General features: G+C 37.5%; 2 protein-coding genes across 5 annotated transcripts; one reads left to right on the top strand and one right to left on the bottom strand.

The window, feature by feature from the left end:
- The first annotated feature begins 1788 nt into the window (after positions 1-1788).
- Positions 1789-7238, top strand: LOC125837068 (uncharacterized). 4 transcript variants are annotated; one of them, XM_049516214.1, is made up of 4 exons: positions 1789-1858; positions 2204-4253; positions 6316-6626; positions 6864-7238. In XM_049516214.1, the coding sequence occupies exons 1-4, from the start codon at positions 1828-1830 to the stop codon at positions 7235-7237; spliced, it is 2766 nt and encodes a 921-aa protein (XP_049372171.1). In that variant the 5' UTR covers positions 1789-1827; the 3' UTR covers position 7238. The 4 variants fall into 4 exon arrangements, with proteins under 4 accessions (XP_049372171.1, XP_049372170.1, XP_049372169.1 ...); XM_049516213.1 differs by having other exon boundaries at positions 1804-1927; XM_049516212.1 differs by having other exon boundaries at positions 1804-1996.
- A 972-nt stretch (positions 7239-8210) lies between these two features.
- On the bottom strand, positions 8211-15092 carry LOC125837104 (pleiotropic drug resistance protein 2-like). The gene is given in 19 exon segments (XM_049516249.1): positions 8211-8492; positions 8792-9046; positions 9136-9307; positions 9398-9625; positions 9729-9862; positions 9956-10039; positions 10142-10432; positions 10517-10849; positions 11019-11332; positions 11417-11582; positions 11676-11779; positions 11894-12054; positions 12408-13308; positions 13434-13524; positions 13604-13894; positions 14006-14090; positions 14208-14296; positions 14415-14535; positions 14632-15092. Coding segments are annotated over 19 exon segments (4488 nt in total). The 5' UTR covers positions 15018-15092.
- Between the last annotated feature and the right edge of the window lie 996 nt (positions 15093-16088).

The following is a 16088-nucleotide window of genomic DNA, read 5'->3' as shown; positions in this document are numbered from 1 at the left end:
CTGCACAAGGGTCCTCTTAGGCATAATACACGTAGGACATATGTGTCTATTTGTTCAATTTCATATATGTTCAAGTGTTTACTTGTGTATACTAAAAATTGAAGGGACAAATATAAAATCAACTCAAGTTAAAAGACATATTTATGTATTATACATTTTTTTATTTCAAACGATTGATATTATAAACCAAAAAGAGACTATTGTGAGCAACATGAGTGGTGCACGTATGTGCCATGGACCGGCCAGTTACATAATCATTACAAGCATTAGTTTTCCTTATATACATAGTTCCTAAATGTCTGTCTAGATTTGCGTTATTCACAAACATTGGAAGAACTATAAAAAAATTAAAGTTTCAAAAGCAATACGCCTTAAGCCATCGTTGCTTAGCATGTCCGTCACTTTATTCTGCTCCATGAATAAGTGTGTTGGTGGAGTTGTTGCTAGCTTCTCCATCAAGGACATGTATTCATAAATCAAGTTATTGTAGGGGTATCATTGTATATCATATTAATTGTTTATTGATGTACGATATTATGTAATGATAAAAATCGATATAATTCATTCAAAATATTATATTTATTAAACAATATAGTATAATACAATACAATATAATATTATACATCATGAAATAAGAAGTAATAACCATCCAAACAAATATTATAGATTAAACATAAATATTCCGTCCATTCAATTTTACTTGTCACGATTCATTTTTTGAAAATCTACATAAATTTAGCGCAAAAAATAAGTTCAATTGACTCTCATAAAACAAAAGTAACCTAAAAGAGTATAAGAAGAAGAAAAAAAGGAGAGAAGGAAAAGGAACAGACGAATAGAATTTCCATTTTGAGAAGCACACCGCACATATTGAGAATGTTCCCAAATTCTACGGCATTGAGAGAGTTTCACTCAAATCCTCTAAACAAATTCTCTGCATTACTAGTTTGATTACACAACTCAACTACATTGTTCATGGCGGTTCTCAATTTTGTTCTTCCTCTTCATTCGTGCATGAAGTAGTAAGAAAGCCAACGAAAATGGTAGTAGGGTTTTAGGGCTTTGAATAAACAAACATCTTTTAGTGTACAGCGATAACGATAACAACTACGTAGGTTTTGTAGTGGTAGTAGTGTTAAGTTTCTATTTCCAGTGATTAAGTTTGAAAAAAAAGGGAAAGAAACGAACGGAAAATGCTGATGTTAGCGATGTTTTGTATATGAATAGATATATCTTGAGATTTGGGTGGTTAATGTTTGATTCTATATATGTATTGTGGTGCTGAAGTGATGTACTAACCGAGAGCATCTGGGTTGAGTTGTTTAAGGTAGTACTGAAGGAAAAAAAGAAGAAGAAATGAGGCTGGTGGAGTCTGATGTTAATGCAGTGGGAGTTTATAGGGATGAGAGATTGAGAGGGCATGGAGTTGAATTGGATTATGATCGTTGCTTTATGCGTGATATTGGGGTAATGGAACTGTATTCACGTAGGGAGAGGAGTTTGAGTCCTCTGAGAGAGGAAAGGCCTCGTCGAGTTAGTTGGCAGAGGAGGGAGGTGATGGATGGGGATCAAGATTTTAGTGATAGATGTGATATGAGGGAACCTCAGTTGAGGAGGGAGGTGATGGATAGAGATCAACATTTTAGTGATAGAGGTGATATGAGGGAACCCCAGTTGAGGAGGGAGGTGATGGATAGAGATCAACATTTTAGTGATAGAGGTGCTATAAGGGAACCCCAGTTGAGGAGGAGTGGGTTAATGAGGAGAGATGAAGAATTAAATGATAGAGGTGACATTAGGGAACCGCAGTTGAGTAGGAGTGGGTTAATGATGAGAGATGAAGAATTTAGTGACAGAGGTGATATTAGGGAACCCCCATTGAGGAGGAGTGGGTTAATGGTGAGAGATGAAGAGTTTAATGATAGAGGTGATATGAAGGAACCCCAGTTGAGGAGGAGTGGGTTAATGGTGAGAGATGAAGAATTTAGTGACAGAGGTGATATAAGGGAACCCCCATTGAGGAGGAGTGGGTTAATGGTGAAAGATGAACAGTTCAATGATAGAGGAGATATAAGGGAACCCCAGTTGAGGAGGAGTGGGTTAGTGGTGAGAGATGAAGAATTTAATGATAGAGGAGATATAAGGGAACCCCAGTTGAGGAGGAGTGGGTTAGTGGTGAGAGATGAAGAATTTAATGATAGAGGTGATATAAGGGAACCCCAGTTGAGGAGGAGTGGGTTAATGGTGAGAGATGAAGAGTTTAGGTATAGAGGTGATATAGTGCAGCCTCAGTTGAAATCGCCGCCTGTTTATCACCAAGCGCATGAAAAGTCTCAACAACATCATTATCAGGCTTCTTTGAGTAGGGATGAGGAAGAGAGTAGAAGATATGAGTTATTTGATTACGAGGACAGATATGAAGCTGCACGCCGCACTGGTGTGGATTATGATTATGAATATGAATGTGCTAGAAGTGTTCAGGGCCATAATGTGAATATAGAGAGAGGTGGTGTGCATCATTTTGAGTTGGACAGACATAAACAGTTGGGTTTGGAAGATGGGTTAAGCCGAGGAGCTCATAGTTTGCCCTTTGATTCTCAATCTGCCACAAAGTATGTGGAGACTGCAAGGGGTCCTTTATCAGCCCATGTGCAACCCCAAGAGATTAGGCTTAGGGATGAGATTGCTTGTTACCCTGATCCTTTCCTTCTAGATAAATTGTCGGCAATTGAAATGCTTGAAAGAGAGGAAAGAACTAGATTTCATCCCAAAGATGTTTCACGCTACACGGAGCCAGCGTTGCAGTCTAAGGATCTTGCTCTCCCCTCTCAGTATAAGGAATGTTTGGCCACATCCTCTGGAACCTCTAGGATGAATTATGCCCCTATGATTCAAGATGATATGCATTTGCTTGGGGATATTCATTCAAGATTTTCCACAAAGCTTAGACAGCCGTTATATCTCAATGAATATGAGGAAAATCACAGTTATAATACGCTGGAAGATTATGCAGCTGGCCATAAGGGACTGACAAGCTACCAGTCTGATAAAGTTAGTTCTCTTAGGGGTGACAATATGGATCATGTATATCCTAAAGGGAGACCAAGAGATACTAGTGATTATGGTCATTCATATGTAAGGACTACTTTGCCTGAACAGGCAGTACTTGACAATAGGCATGCTCGGGCACAAATTCTTTTGGAACCCCTTGGAGAGAATATTAGTGACAATGAGTTCCCTCGAAGAGATGTCATCAACAGTACATCATGGGATCACCATTCTTTGAACAAACAACCAGTTTCAATGAGCTTTTTTGATGGCAGATCATTAGCGAGATCAACCCAAGGTCAGTTTTATTTGGATTCTAATGATACTAATGTTGATACACAAAATGTAAGAGAATCAGACATAGAAAATTTGGATGTTCCCTGTCATGAAGAGATTCATATAAGGCGACTGGATCATAGCAGCAAGGACGAACATTCTAATTTCTATGCTGAGAGGGGGAGGAGATCACCCCGTCTTGAACATGAAATGGAAATGCTTGGAGATAGGGTTCGTCCAAAGAAGATTGAATCGGGTGTAATTGAATGCAATGGTCATCCAATAAAGTCAGAGAAGAGGAAGTACATTTTAGATGAAGAAATGATGGGGCACAGTTCTGGACGGATTGTGTTCAGTGATAGGAAGAATAACATTAACAGAACTCAAGATATAGATTACAGGAACGAGGTGTGGGATGATCAAGATGCTAGCTGCTTACTGTCTCCGGAGAACTTTGAGGATGATAAATGGCTTGGAAAGCCAGAAAGGTTATACAGCAGAGACCTTAACGGTAGAGTTGCTGCCACTAATGGCTTATTGTCATATCGTGGTTCAATAAATCAGGGAAAAGGATACCTTATTAGACCATATAATCCTGGTAAAAAGCAAAAGGTGTATGAGAATCCCAGTTCACTTAGACAGTATGTTTCAATTCAATGTAACAAGAAACATCATCTTACAAAAAATGTTTGGATAAGAGACAAAGATGATAAACAAACAGAAGCGTCTGACCATGTGGTGAAAGAATTAAAGGATCAGGTAGCTTGTGCAAAACCTGAGTTGCCTGAAGACTCAATTGAATTTACGCAATTGGTACATAATTTCTCCCTATCTTATACCAAAAAGTTGAATGAGAGTGTTGCAACTCAGAAAAGATACAAGGAGCAAGGCAGGGCTGGTGGCTTATTCTGCATTGTTTGTGCCAATAGGTCCGTCTCCTTATTTGTGTTTGAATGTTAACCATATAGCATGTTAGTTACATATTATCCGCTGCCACATGCTTCAAAATATCACATTTTCTGAATTTCTGTTGGACTTCCTATTCTTTGACTAGCTTATAGTTGCTTCTCTGACATAGTAATGCATGCCGTTTCAAGTATGGTTGTGGTTAGTGCTTGCAAATGAGCACATATTTTGGTAACCCACCCATATTTTAGTGGGTTGGTGCTATTTCTTGTCTATTCATCACTAAAAGAAAATTATTAGTTGTAAAGCTCTAATTGTTCATAGTAATACTCACATATATCAATATTTGTTTCTCGAAATAGAGAACTTAATTTTCATTAATTATTGGGCATGGTTGTTGGCATCACTGTTGGATCACATGTTTGTTTCTTTTTGTTTGATCACAATATGATGCATATTTGCTTATATAATTCACTTGCTTTGTACTAGATCAAAGCTACAAATTATGTTTGTTTTGAATACTATTGTTTTCTTTTGCTGTGTGCAACTGTGCATAGATTGCAGGAACTGATAGTATTATTGATGAGACTAAAATTTCAAATGAAATAGTATCTACTATTGTAAGTGTTCTTCAAAGAAAAGAAAATCCACGAAACTAAGATCGGCTGCTTGACAATATTTTGAAAAATACTAAGCACGTTTTGCTCCTAAAATTATTTCATCGAATATTGAAAAGTTATAGGATTTTCTTTAATGAATTTATGATACAATAAAACTAAGTAAAGTATTTTCAACATTTCTCATCTGAAAAAAATTAAAGTATATTCCGGATGTTGTTTTCTAAAGCAAAGTACTATTTACTCATGAAAATATGGGTAACTATGGGTCAACAAGTCTTTTACCAACCCACTTTTACCCATATGAAACATGGGCGGGTTGAATTATTACCTATTATATGTTGACCAATTTTCAACTCACCCAAATTCGACCTAACCCGCCCATTTGCCACCACTAGTTGTAGTTGAACCATTGTGTGGCATATACTCTCTCGTCAAGAACACAGCTACATATGGTCATTTGGGTTGTTCAAGCATAATGTGCCATAAGTTTATTTTGATTCTCCTAAATGTTTTTGATATCTTTTTGTAACTTATTCGGATTACTGTTAAATGCAAACACTAATAACATTGATACTTATGCCATGGATCCAGAACATAAAATATTCATGTTGTGCTTGTCAATTATTGAGTTCTTGTTATGAAGAATTTATAGGATATTGTTTGAGCAGATGAATTGTGGAAATGTCCTAGCAGAACTTATAACATTGTTACATATTTTCTGTAAGTCATATGAGGATGATTAAATTGTAGTTGCAACCCATTTCTATGCATTGGTCAATTTAGTATCAAATTTGTTTTGATAAGGAACTCAATATCGAATTCCTGAAAGCCTGCTTTTCCTCTCTCGATTTTCGTTGAACTGAACAGGGTTACATAAAGGTTCATTAAGGATTTGGTTCTTAGTGATCAAGAACCTTTACTTGGAAAAAATTGATTAGAGCTCGAAATGGTTGGCTGGAAATGAGTTAATTCTCCTGGAAACCTGATTAGAATGTAGAGAACATCTATTTGTAGGGTACTATGGTCAGATAAAAGTACAAGGTTATGGAGATACTGTGCCGCCAAGGTACAATAAAGGAAAAGAATTATACAAATATCATAGGAAATAGCGATAGAGTAAACAAAGTGTTGGAGATAGTTGTAGGCCTTTGAGGAGATGGTTATTTAAAGCTGAACTTGTGTTGGTTAGAACATGCCCCGGAGTCCTTAATATGACTCCCATCTCAGTTGGACTTGGTAATGTTGGTACACCTAGTCAAGCTAAGGATGCTTGATAACCTGTTGTCCTCTTGACTTCTGAAAGTTTCCTTCTTGTGCTGGAGTAGGTTGGTGATTTCACATTCTGTTCTTCTTCACATGGACAGTTTTGCATGGCCCAACTAATTATCTAAATTTATATCTCGTCGTACATTTGGCCATGTACTAGTTTTATCGTTACAACTGCTAACTAATTTTACTTTTTCAGTCAATTGAAAGAGTTCAAAGATACTCGATCCTTGGCAGTACATTGTTATATGTCGCAAAAGGTGTGGTTGAAAGCAAAACACTTGGGTCTTCACAAGGCAATATGTGTCCTCATGGGGTGGAACAATGATGCACCCCCTGATGGCAAACTATGGTTACCGGTGGCTGTTCCTGCCCCTAATGCTTTAGCCCAGAAAGAAGATCTTATTCTCTGGCCACCAGTGGTTGTTATACATAACTGCTCTGGATTGGTAACTGGCCTAGATGGGCAAAAAGTTACGACTACTGAAGCTGTTGAGAACTTTCTAAGAGGTGCGTGTGTTGTACAACTTTTTTGTTTATCTAATTTTGAGTTCTGTCCTTGGGTGGGGTATGTTATCATGAGGAGAAGGATGACTGCCCTGCTTCCATCCAACTGTCAGTAGCAATTCATAAATATATCCTGCAGATAAAAAAGTTTCTTTCATTTGTTTACTTAGTGTGCTTACCTCTTTGTCTTGTTGTAATTGATGACAATATTCCTGTTTCCTCTGTAATCTTCAATGGCAGGTAAAGGTTTTAGTGGTGGTAGAATGAAGGTTTGTATGGGGAAGCCTGGTAATGGCAGTGTATTACTGGTGAAGTTCTTGGGCACTATTCCTGGCATTCAGGATGCAGAAAAGCTTCATAACTACTTCATGGAAGAAGAGCGTGGAAGGAAAGACTTTAGAGTAATAACTACAACCAAGGGAAAAGGCATCGACAACAGAAATGTGAAGGGGGGTAAAGCTGAGGAAATTTCGTTCTATGGATTCATGGGAATAGCTGAAGACTTGGATAAAGTTGATATTGACACCAAGAGGAGAAGTTTAATCAAGAGCAAAAAGGAGATTCGTGATTTTGTAGATGCTCCTGTCAAATCTGAGGTGAAGATTAAGGATTAAAGTTTTCATCGCAACTGGAGAGAACCCACGTCATCTTTTCAGAACACAGAAATTGAATCACAGAAAGGGAAAAGAAAAGGAAAGCAATGTAGATAGTAAGATGAAAGAAAGTTACAAAGTAAACTGAAGGATTGTGAATGGAGTAGAACTCAGTTCATATCAATAGCTTTGTATCAAACTTTAAAAACCTATAAGCTAGCTTATGGTACCTCTCTTTTTTGCTACATTAGTGCTGTAGATTGCCTTTTGTAAAACTTTGGTGCAAATCAAGCACATAACATTTATGGGGTAAAGGCAAAGCTTCTTATTGCTTATGCTTTCTCTATTTTCTGTGCTTGTGTTGATTTAACATCTATAAACAATCTTGAAAAAAATCTCTTCTATATTCACCTTAGTATGACAGCAAAGTAGAGAGTAAGGGTGTGTTTTGGTATTGTGGAAAGTCTTCTTTAATTCTCTGTTTGGTTAAAATTTTTGGAGAACATTTTCCGTAGGGGGCATCCCCACACTTATTGTCTCCTTCCCACCCTCCAACACACGTACCCCACCCCCATACCCTCCGACCCACACCCTTGTAGTGTTTCCTTTGATTATACATAAACCCTTTTGAGATAATATTTCTCGTAGAAACCATTTTCCTTCATACCAAACACACCTTAATTCATAATCGAGGCTGATTTTATCAATATCCAAAACAAAGAGAGTTGATTCAATTTGTTTTCAAATAAATTTAGAAATTAAGCTTAAAAACAAAATGGTTGAAACCAGGCACAAAAGGAAAGGAATGCAATATCAGTAAGTTGAATGAAAGTTGTTTTTATTTCAAAGACATCAACTGATACAAATTTGGAAGAATGAAACTTTACAATTATGAAATGCTATATCTAGTACATACATTATTTCCCTTGAATTATCCTAAAGAAAGTGATGAAGAAAAAAGAACAATAGAATATGCTGGGTATTTTCTCGTCTTTTATCTCTTTTGGAAGTTAAGGACTCTGATGGCATAAACAAACACAAAGAAAAAGAGAAGCACCCAAGCAAGATGAGCAGCAGCAACTGCTCCAAGAAAGTCATAATCATAACCCAAGTATTGTTTGAGGTAATCCTTCAGTTGAATATAGGTAGGAGTACCATCATGACTAGGAATATGAACAAGTTCTGTTTTGTCTCCCAATTGAGATGTAATGAGACCATATATTGTCCATGCAACTGGTGAACCCCAGTAGTACCACCTCCACCATATTGGGATTTGCTGCAATAGACATGTAAAAGCCCGTTCGAGTTAGCTGATAAGCATCAAGTGCTGAAAATCACTTTTAGAATAAGCAATTACGTATTTAGATAGAAGTGTTGAAACTGATAAGCACTTTTTCAATGCCATTAGAGATATTCATGTGGTTTATAAACACTTTTAGTGTTTACCAAATGCGCAGATAAGTCAGAAAGTGCTTATAAGCTTAACCAATCACGCTCATAGTATAAAGATGTCATAAACATTATATTTAGTTTGTGACAAGAAGAATAATTGTGGGATATCAAGATTTCCCTTACCATCCTAGGAATGAGGAAACCAGAGAAGAGGTTCCAGAAGCTGAGGAAGAAAGACATGACAATTGCTGCTATCTGGTAATTTGGAGTGAGGGCTACAAGCATCATTCCATAGAGTGTGAAGTAGACGAAGCACATAAACACGTAGTAGTAGAACCAGAAGAACTTGTCAGCTTGCCACTCAAATCCAATCATCGAGTAAAGGATTAGGCTGTAAAGGAATGTTTGGATCCCGACATAGATTGTTTCCACAGTCACCTGTCAAGGAACAAATAGTAATAAGCTTGATTTGTTGACAAAATCGATGATTTTACAATGCATTTGAACTTTATGTTCAGTTCATATACCTGAGCAAAAGCATATGGCAAGGCTGAAAACATTCCTGCTGCTCTTTCACGATAGAACACTGTTCTCTCGATAGCTACAACAGATTGTACAGCAGAAGTGTTTGTTCCTCCAAGAAATAGAACAGCAGCATACATTGCTCCCATAAGATTTGAAAGGTCCTGCTGTTTTTCACTGATAGAAAGAATAGTACGTTTAAGAGTTCATTCACCTTCAGTGCTAAAAATTGGATCTCAGTATTCAAGTTTTAGGAGAATGACTCACAGTTTTCCTCCTTTGTCCCAGAAAATGACGCCAAATATAATTCCAATGACCGTTGTCATGAAAAATCTGATGACATTGTACTGTGGATTCCTCCAGTAAGACCAATGTTGTTTCCAGAAACATGCCTTGAATTGAGTCAATAGAGGCTGAGAGTACTTAGTAGGGAAGTACAGGTCTTTTGACCCTGGTGCTGGAGTACTTAGCTCCTTATTTAGTTCTTCATTTCTCCTGCGAATTCGGGGAGTTTACGAGAGACTTAGCATATCAAACATAATTGTAGGGAATAGAACACCAAACAATGGTAATTGATCAGTTTGATTGTTTCTCATACCTATATAGATCAGAGTTGGTATAGATTTCTGCAAAGTTTACACCGAACTGAGTCTCAACGGATGCAGCACTGACCTCAAGCATCCAAGTAGCAGGATTATATCCATCTTTGATCTTGTTAACCCCGGGAACAGACTGAAACAATTGGTATATAAAAAATCATTTGGATGATTCTAGAGGACTTATAATAGAATAACAACTATTGTACAAAATGTATAGTCATCTTACTTCAAAATACTCTGTCAAGTGTTGAGAATTGCGACCGAGGGGTCCAGCATAAATGACTTGTCCTCCTCTCTTCATCAAGAATAACTGCATGGATAGTGGCATTGTATAGTCGTGATAAATCCAAGTTCAAGTGAATGATTATATGAACTAGTTGTAGATGTTGGACAAGATTCAAGATATTAGTACCTCATCGAATGATTCAAATATGTCTATACTTGGTTGATGAATTGTGCAAACTACAGTTCTCCCGGTATCCACAGTGTTCCTTACAGCTCTCATGACGATTGCAGCAGCTCGAGCATCCAGACCGGACGTTGGCTCATCCATGAAGATGATGGAAGGATTAGCAACCAACTCCACGGCTATAGTAAGCCGCTTTCTTTGTTCAGTCGATAATCCATCAACTCCTGGAAGGCCAACTAGAGAGTTTCTCAATAATGTAAGTTCAACCAACTCCATCACTTCTTCCACGAACATCTGAACAAAACAAGAGAACGGCAAATGCTTGTTCAGTGGATGAAAAGAAAATCTTGCAGGCAAAATAAAAGGAGAATATTATACCATTCGAGTTTCGTTGTTGACATCTGAAGGAAGACGCAACCACGCTGAGTATAGAAGAGATTCATAAATAGTGACATGTGGAGAATGAATGTCATTTTGTTCACAGTAGCCACTAACTCGAGCGAAGGTCTCCTGAAACTTTGGATAGCCAGAAACACAGATATTCCCTTCAATGTATCCACCGGTTTTTCTTCCAGCTAAAACATCCATCAAAGTAGTCTTTCCAGCACCACTCACGCCCATTAATGCTGTTAGTACACCTGGTCTAAAAGCACCACTCACTTCTCGTAGAAGCTGGAGTCGCGTTTCTTCAATTCCTTGACTTCTCATTTCCTGATTCAGAGATCATTCATCGACCAGTAAGGAATTTTGACTATATACCGGCAACATTGGATGCAGGATTTATTGAGGATGTGCCAAACAAAACCATACTTGCAACATCTGACTCAGATATTCTTTTCACAATTACAGTAAACCACTAGCAATAGAGAAAAGAACTTACAGCAGGCATATCAACATAGTAATTCACATGCTCAAATGAAAGGGACAAAGGCTGGAAGGGCAGCACCATGCCCTTTTTGTTGGTTGCACTGGCTGCACAGTTTGAAATTATATCTTCTGAAGTATTCTTTCCTGATATATTAGAACTGTATAAGTAAGTAGCACATCAATGGCATTTGTTGATATACAATTCAAAATCTTGAAAACAAAGAGATGTTCTTAATCTTGAACCTTCGTGCGGCGTTACTTTCATCTTCTTTTCCTTGTTTTGACTGTCTTCTTCATTCACCATAATAGATTTAGTATCTCCAAGAGCTGCAATCAAGTTTTAAAAGATGGTCAAAACTAAAGCTTGTGTCCAGAAAACGAAGAAATTCAATATCAAGTATCATCTCTTACGTTTTAGGTATGTGAGTGCTGCAACAAAGCAGAGGTTGAAAAACAATGAGAACGCGAACAGTGCAATAACACAAATCCAGTACCAGATGTCCTCTGTGAACATCCCTCTGTCTATAAGAAGCTCTATTCCAACTGTTTTCCCTTGAAAGCTTGGATCCTCATTGGGCTAGAAGAGAGTAGAGTAAAATATTATTAGAATATCAAAAGACAGAAATAAAAAATGAATATCTAAGATATAAGTAAATACAAGCTCATTTACCTTGTTCCATCTTTTATCAAGAAACTCAACAAGAACTATTGCGTTCTGTCCGTATGACATGGGGGAAAGGTAATATGCCCACTTCATCCAAGGTTGGAGGTCATCTGTTGGAATAACAAGTTACATATATCAGAATCAAAGTATGATGGAATTTCAATCTAGAAATGATTAACTAGTCTCAATTCATTAGCTTTATATATCTAGTTTCAGTTGCTAACCTTTGGCAATGATAAATCCACCCAGGACAAAAACTGATAACAATGTGAAGGTACCAAGAGTGTTGGCCACAACTTGTGTTCTTCCAAGGGCTGCAATGAAACGAAAGAGTCCCAACGCCATCTGGTGAATTCCCACATAGGCCAAATACTGCCGGAAAAACCTATTTAATGTGATGAACTTGTTAGCAAATTTTGTAAGCTCGCGATCGTCAGCTAGGATCTGTTGCTGTATCAACAACATACCTAGTGTAATCCCACAAGTGGGGTTTGGTGAGGGTAGTGTGTATGCAGATCTTACCCCTACCTTGAGAGGTAGAGAGGCTGTTTACAATAGACCCTCGGCTCAAATAAAAGCATTACAAAGCAGTTCGAAAATCAAAACCAATTGGAGTGAAGAATCCAAGACAAAATGCTAAAGACTGCATGACAAAGCATACTAAAAAAGGAACAGTCACTACCACAAATAATACTATTAGCTGAAGCTGTATCATAGCTTGGAATATAGTGGACATACCTATCAGCTGCAGGTGCAAATCCAACAGTGTAGTATGTGAGGAGGATCCATATTCCTGACTCCATCAGTGAGATGGGGATCCTAAGGAGCCAAATTGGAAGAGCAAAAGCCCATGCTGGATAGAACAAAGCATCTCGTTGTTTAAAGAAGACTGGTAGTCTGAAAATAGTCATTGCAAGCTCAGCCATGCCATTGAACATCACATTGAGAAGGCTGAAAAACAGTGCACCATAAAATTTTCCTCCATCTTCTGCTTCACCGTGCTTCATTTTCGTTCTAAAGAATACAGTGAATGTAAAGATAGCCATGATGGTGATCTGAACAGTCTTGAAAATGTAGACGAAGGAGTTGCGCTTCATCAACAACCACTCCCTTGATAAGCATGCCTTGAAGAGCTCTTTGTTAGAAATACCATACTTTTCTTTCACCAATGCTGCAGGGTGGGTTCTACTTCTGTCATAAGGAACTTGAACTTCACCGAAAAGCTTTAGACCGATATGGAAGGATTTGAAGTTCTCAACAAAGTCAAGTACTGACACAAATTGATACGGAACGTTCTTCTTGGACCAGTATTGCTCTTGATCTTTCTTGGAAGTAACCTCTTGAAGAAAATCCGCAACTCCTTTCCTTTCAGGACATTTGAATCCAACACTCTCGAAGAACTCAAGAACATTTTCACGTGGACCTTGGTAGACAACTTTCCCTTCTGAAAGCAAGATAATCTCATCAAATAGATCAAAGGTTTCTGGGGCTGGCTGAAGTAGGGAGATAATCATGGTCACATTCATGATATGAACCATCTGTCTCATATATTTGACTATTTGAAATGTTGTTGAACTGTCAAGGCCAGTCGATATTTCATCCATCAAGAAAACTTTTGCAGGTCCGACCAACATTTCTCCTGCATTCATATCCATTAACAACCTTAAAGTATGTGTTGTCACATTTGATTTTGGTAATGATCTTTCTTAAGAATAGATAATCAAAACCAACTTTAGAACTTGGCTAGTTTAACTCATCATATACCTGTCGTTACACGCTTCTTTTGTCCACCAGAAATACCCCTTCTCATTTCATCACCCACCATTGTATCAGAACAAATATCCAGTCCAAGTATCTGGTGCAAAGAGCTAGTTAGTCACCTTAACATATGTGGAAAATAAATGGAACTTCATATTTTAGGAGGGAAAGCGAACCTTAAGAATAGAGTCAGTGACCAAATTGGTCTTTTGCCCAGCCACTGATATGGCTTTCATGAATGCATCTACCTCAGGATCTGGTTTAATTCCTGAATCTTTTTCTCGTCTCGAGAGCTCAGCTAGCAGTTCATATCTGGCACCAACTCCAAAGCAACGCCCCGAGAAATCCAAGGTCTCTCTTACTGTCATCTCACCATGATGAAGATCATGCTGGCAGATATAAGCACAAGTTCTCTGAGGAATAAACTCTTTGAGTTCATGACCACAGTGGGTGACCTTCCCCTTTACCTACATCAATTTGAAAGGAACAAAGTTCAAGAATGTCAAGTTTTAACAAGATTATCAGTTTTTTCATTAAAAGAACACCAAGAATGATCTGTCTGAAAGAAAATGACACACCCTAAGATCTTGCTCCAGCTTTCCTGCAAGTGCCTTCAACAATGTAGTTTTTCCGGAGGCTGGAGGTCCAAGAAGCAGTGTCATCCTAATAATAAGAGTCCAAATTTTTTACAGAAAACAGTGATAACAACTGGTCAGAAACTCAACTATGCCAAAAGATATTATAAAAGGAGGCCTAAATATTAGGAAAAAGACTTCATACTTAGATGGTTTTACAATTCCAGAAATGTCATCCAGTATTTTGACAGATTTCTTCTTAGACGGCGAAAGCCTAAGAAGCCCAAGAAGTCCCTATTTAACATAAGAAAACAAAGAGTGATCCTCAAACTTAAGTACCAATACTTGAATAAATATCTTCTGATCAATGTCTTAGATATACAAAAGATTCAGATAATGCAAATTTAACTACCTCTAATGAGTTGATAGTTGAATTCCACAGTGTTGGAAGAGCTCTGCTGCCAACATACGCGTCTCCTTCAATTGACAAGTGCTCAAACCTGATTTCGATTTTTGGAATATCGATTCCAACCCTGTTTGACAAAGTTTATTATCTCATACTTTTTACTCCAAAAAACAAGAACTTTGATTCTTTCAAAATCTGAAAAGCAGTTTGTATATTTTTTCACCTTTCGATACGATCTTTAAGCCTGAGAAGGAACCTCTCATTATCTTCATCAATACCATTAAGTATACTTTCCATAAGTTGCTTCTTTTCGTGCATTCCCATATGAGCTACATCAACTTGCTCATGAACAACTCTCCCATTGTCCAAGACTTGCTTCAAGATTCCCTTCCTCATTCTGTCATAAGTAGGAAGCCTCTCGATTGCAGCCCATTTCAGCTCATCTTCATCATCTTGCCTCCCACTTTTCACGAAAACATCCCCTCCTGGTGCACCAAATGCCTCACGAAGGCTTGCTGAAGCCCAAGATCCCCTCCTGCTAGCTGACGAAAAACTCGCCTTTTTGCTCATAGACCTCACCAGCTCATTTTCCCTCATTGATGAAGCCATCCTTATCCTCTACAGAGCTTTTTCACCCTGTCCAGGACCAAGTTTTCTTGAATATTTCCCACAATGCTGTTCTACTCAACAATGGAAAAACAAAAATGTGTTATTTAAGTTATGCTCAATAGCAATGGCGAAGCAAGAAATTTCGCTAAGAGTGTTCAAGATTAAATATATCTATCAATCAAAAGTAATTTTTGAACTATATACACAATATTATTTTCTATATAAAAAATATAATTTTCCGACAAAGGGTGTATGTGGATATGCTACTCCTCAATGGAACAACACTAAATAATCAGGAACTTACATAAGTATATACAGTGAATGAGATAGAATCAGTATGAATGAAAAGAATGTAACTTTATAATCTAAGGCTTTTTATTTTTTGGGTTTTTGTATTTCCCTTATCTTATATTTTTGACTTTCAACTGTAGAGCAGAAAGGGAAAATCTTGGGTTGATTGGAGTAACTTAGTTGGGAAGTATATATAGTGGAGGTTTCTATGTTTGCAGATGATAATAAAGCCAAGAATTAGTTTATTTTAGTGTTTACAGGTAATCATACTTTTTTTGTATGCCATATTTTGTCAGATTTTGGAGTCTCCAACAGATTCAAGTTTTTGTCTTTTCTTGATTGTAAATGAGAGTTCAAATTTACAAGTTTATTTATTGTTACAGACAAATTTGAAGTCTCAAGATTTTCAATTGGTAAACTTATATACATGCATTTGTGTGTATGCTTTCTGCTTCAGTTACCTGTTAAATTTGAACTTGGAAAATGAATTACTTGTTATCTTTTTTTCATGGCATAATACATAAAGAAACACACAAACCTGGCCTTAGTTGGCAACTAAGTACTCCAACTTTGAAAGTGTACATCTAGACACCTCAACTTGGTTCAAGTGACAACTAAACCCTCCAACTCGTGCCCACAGTATCTCGTGGACTCCGACATTGACGTGACACAAATTTTTGAGGTGTCTAGATAATCATATTGTAAGTTAGAGTGTTCAACTGCACAGTGAACACGAGTTGATGTGTCTAGATGTGCATACCCAAAGTTGAAATGTGTACT

Source organism: Solanum verrucosum, unplaced genomic scaffold (genome assembly GCF_900185275.1).
Source record: "Solanum verrucosum unplaced genomic scaffold, falcon-dt-bn FXZP01000165.1, whole genome shotgun sequence".
Taxonomy (NCBI): domain Eukaryota; kingdom Viridiplantae; phylum Streptophyta; class Magnoliopsida; order Solanales; family Solanaceae; genus Solanum; species Solanum verrucosum.
This window is presented reverse-complemented; position numbering and strand designations above follow the sequence as displayed.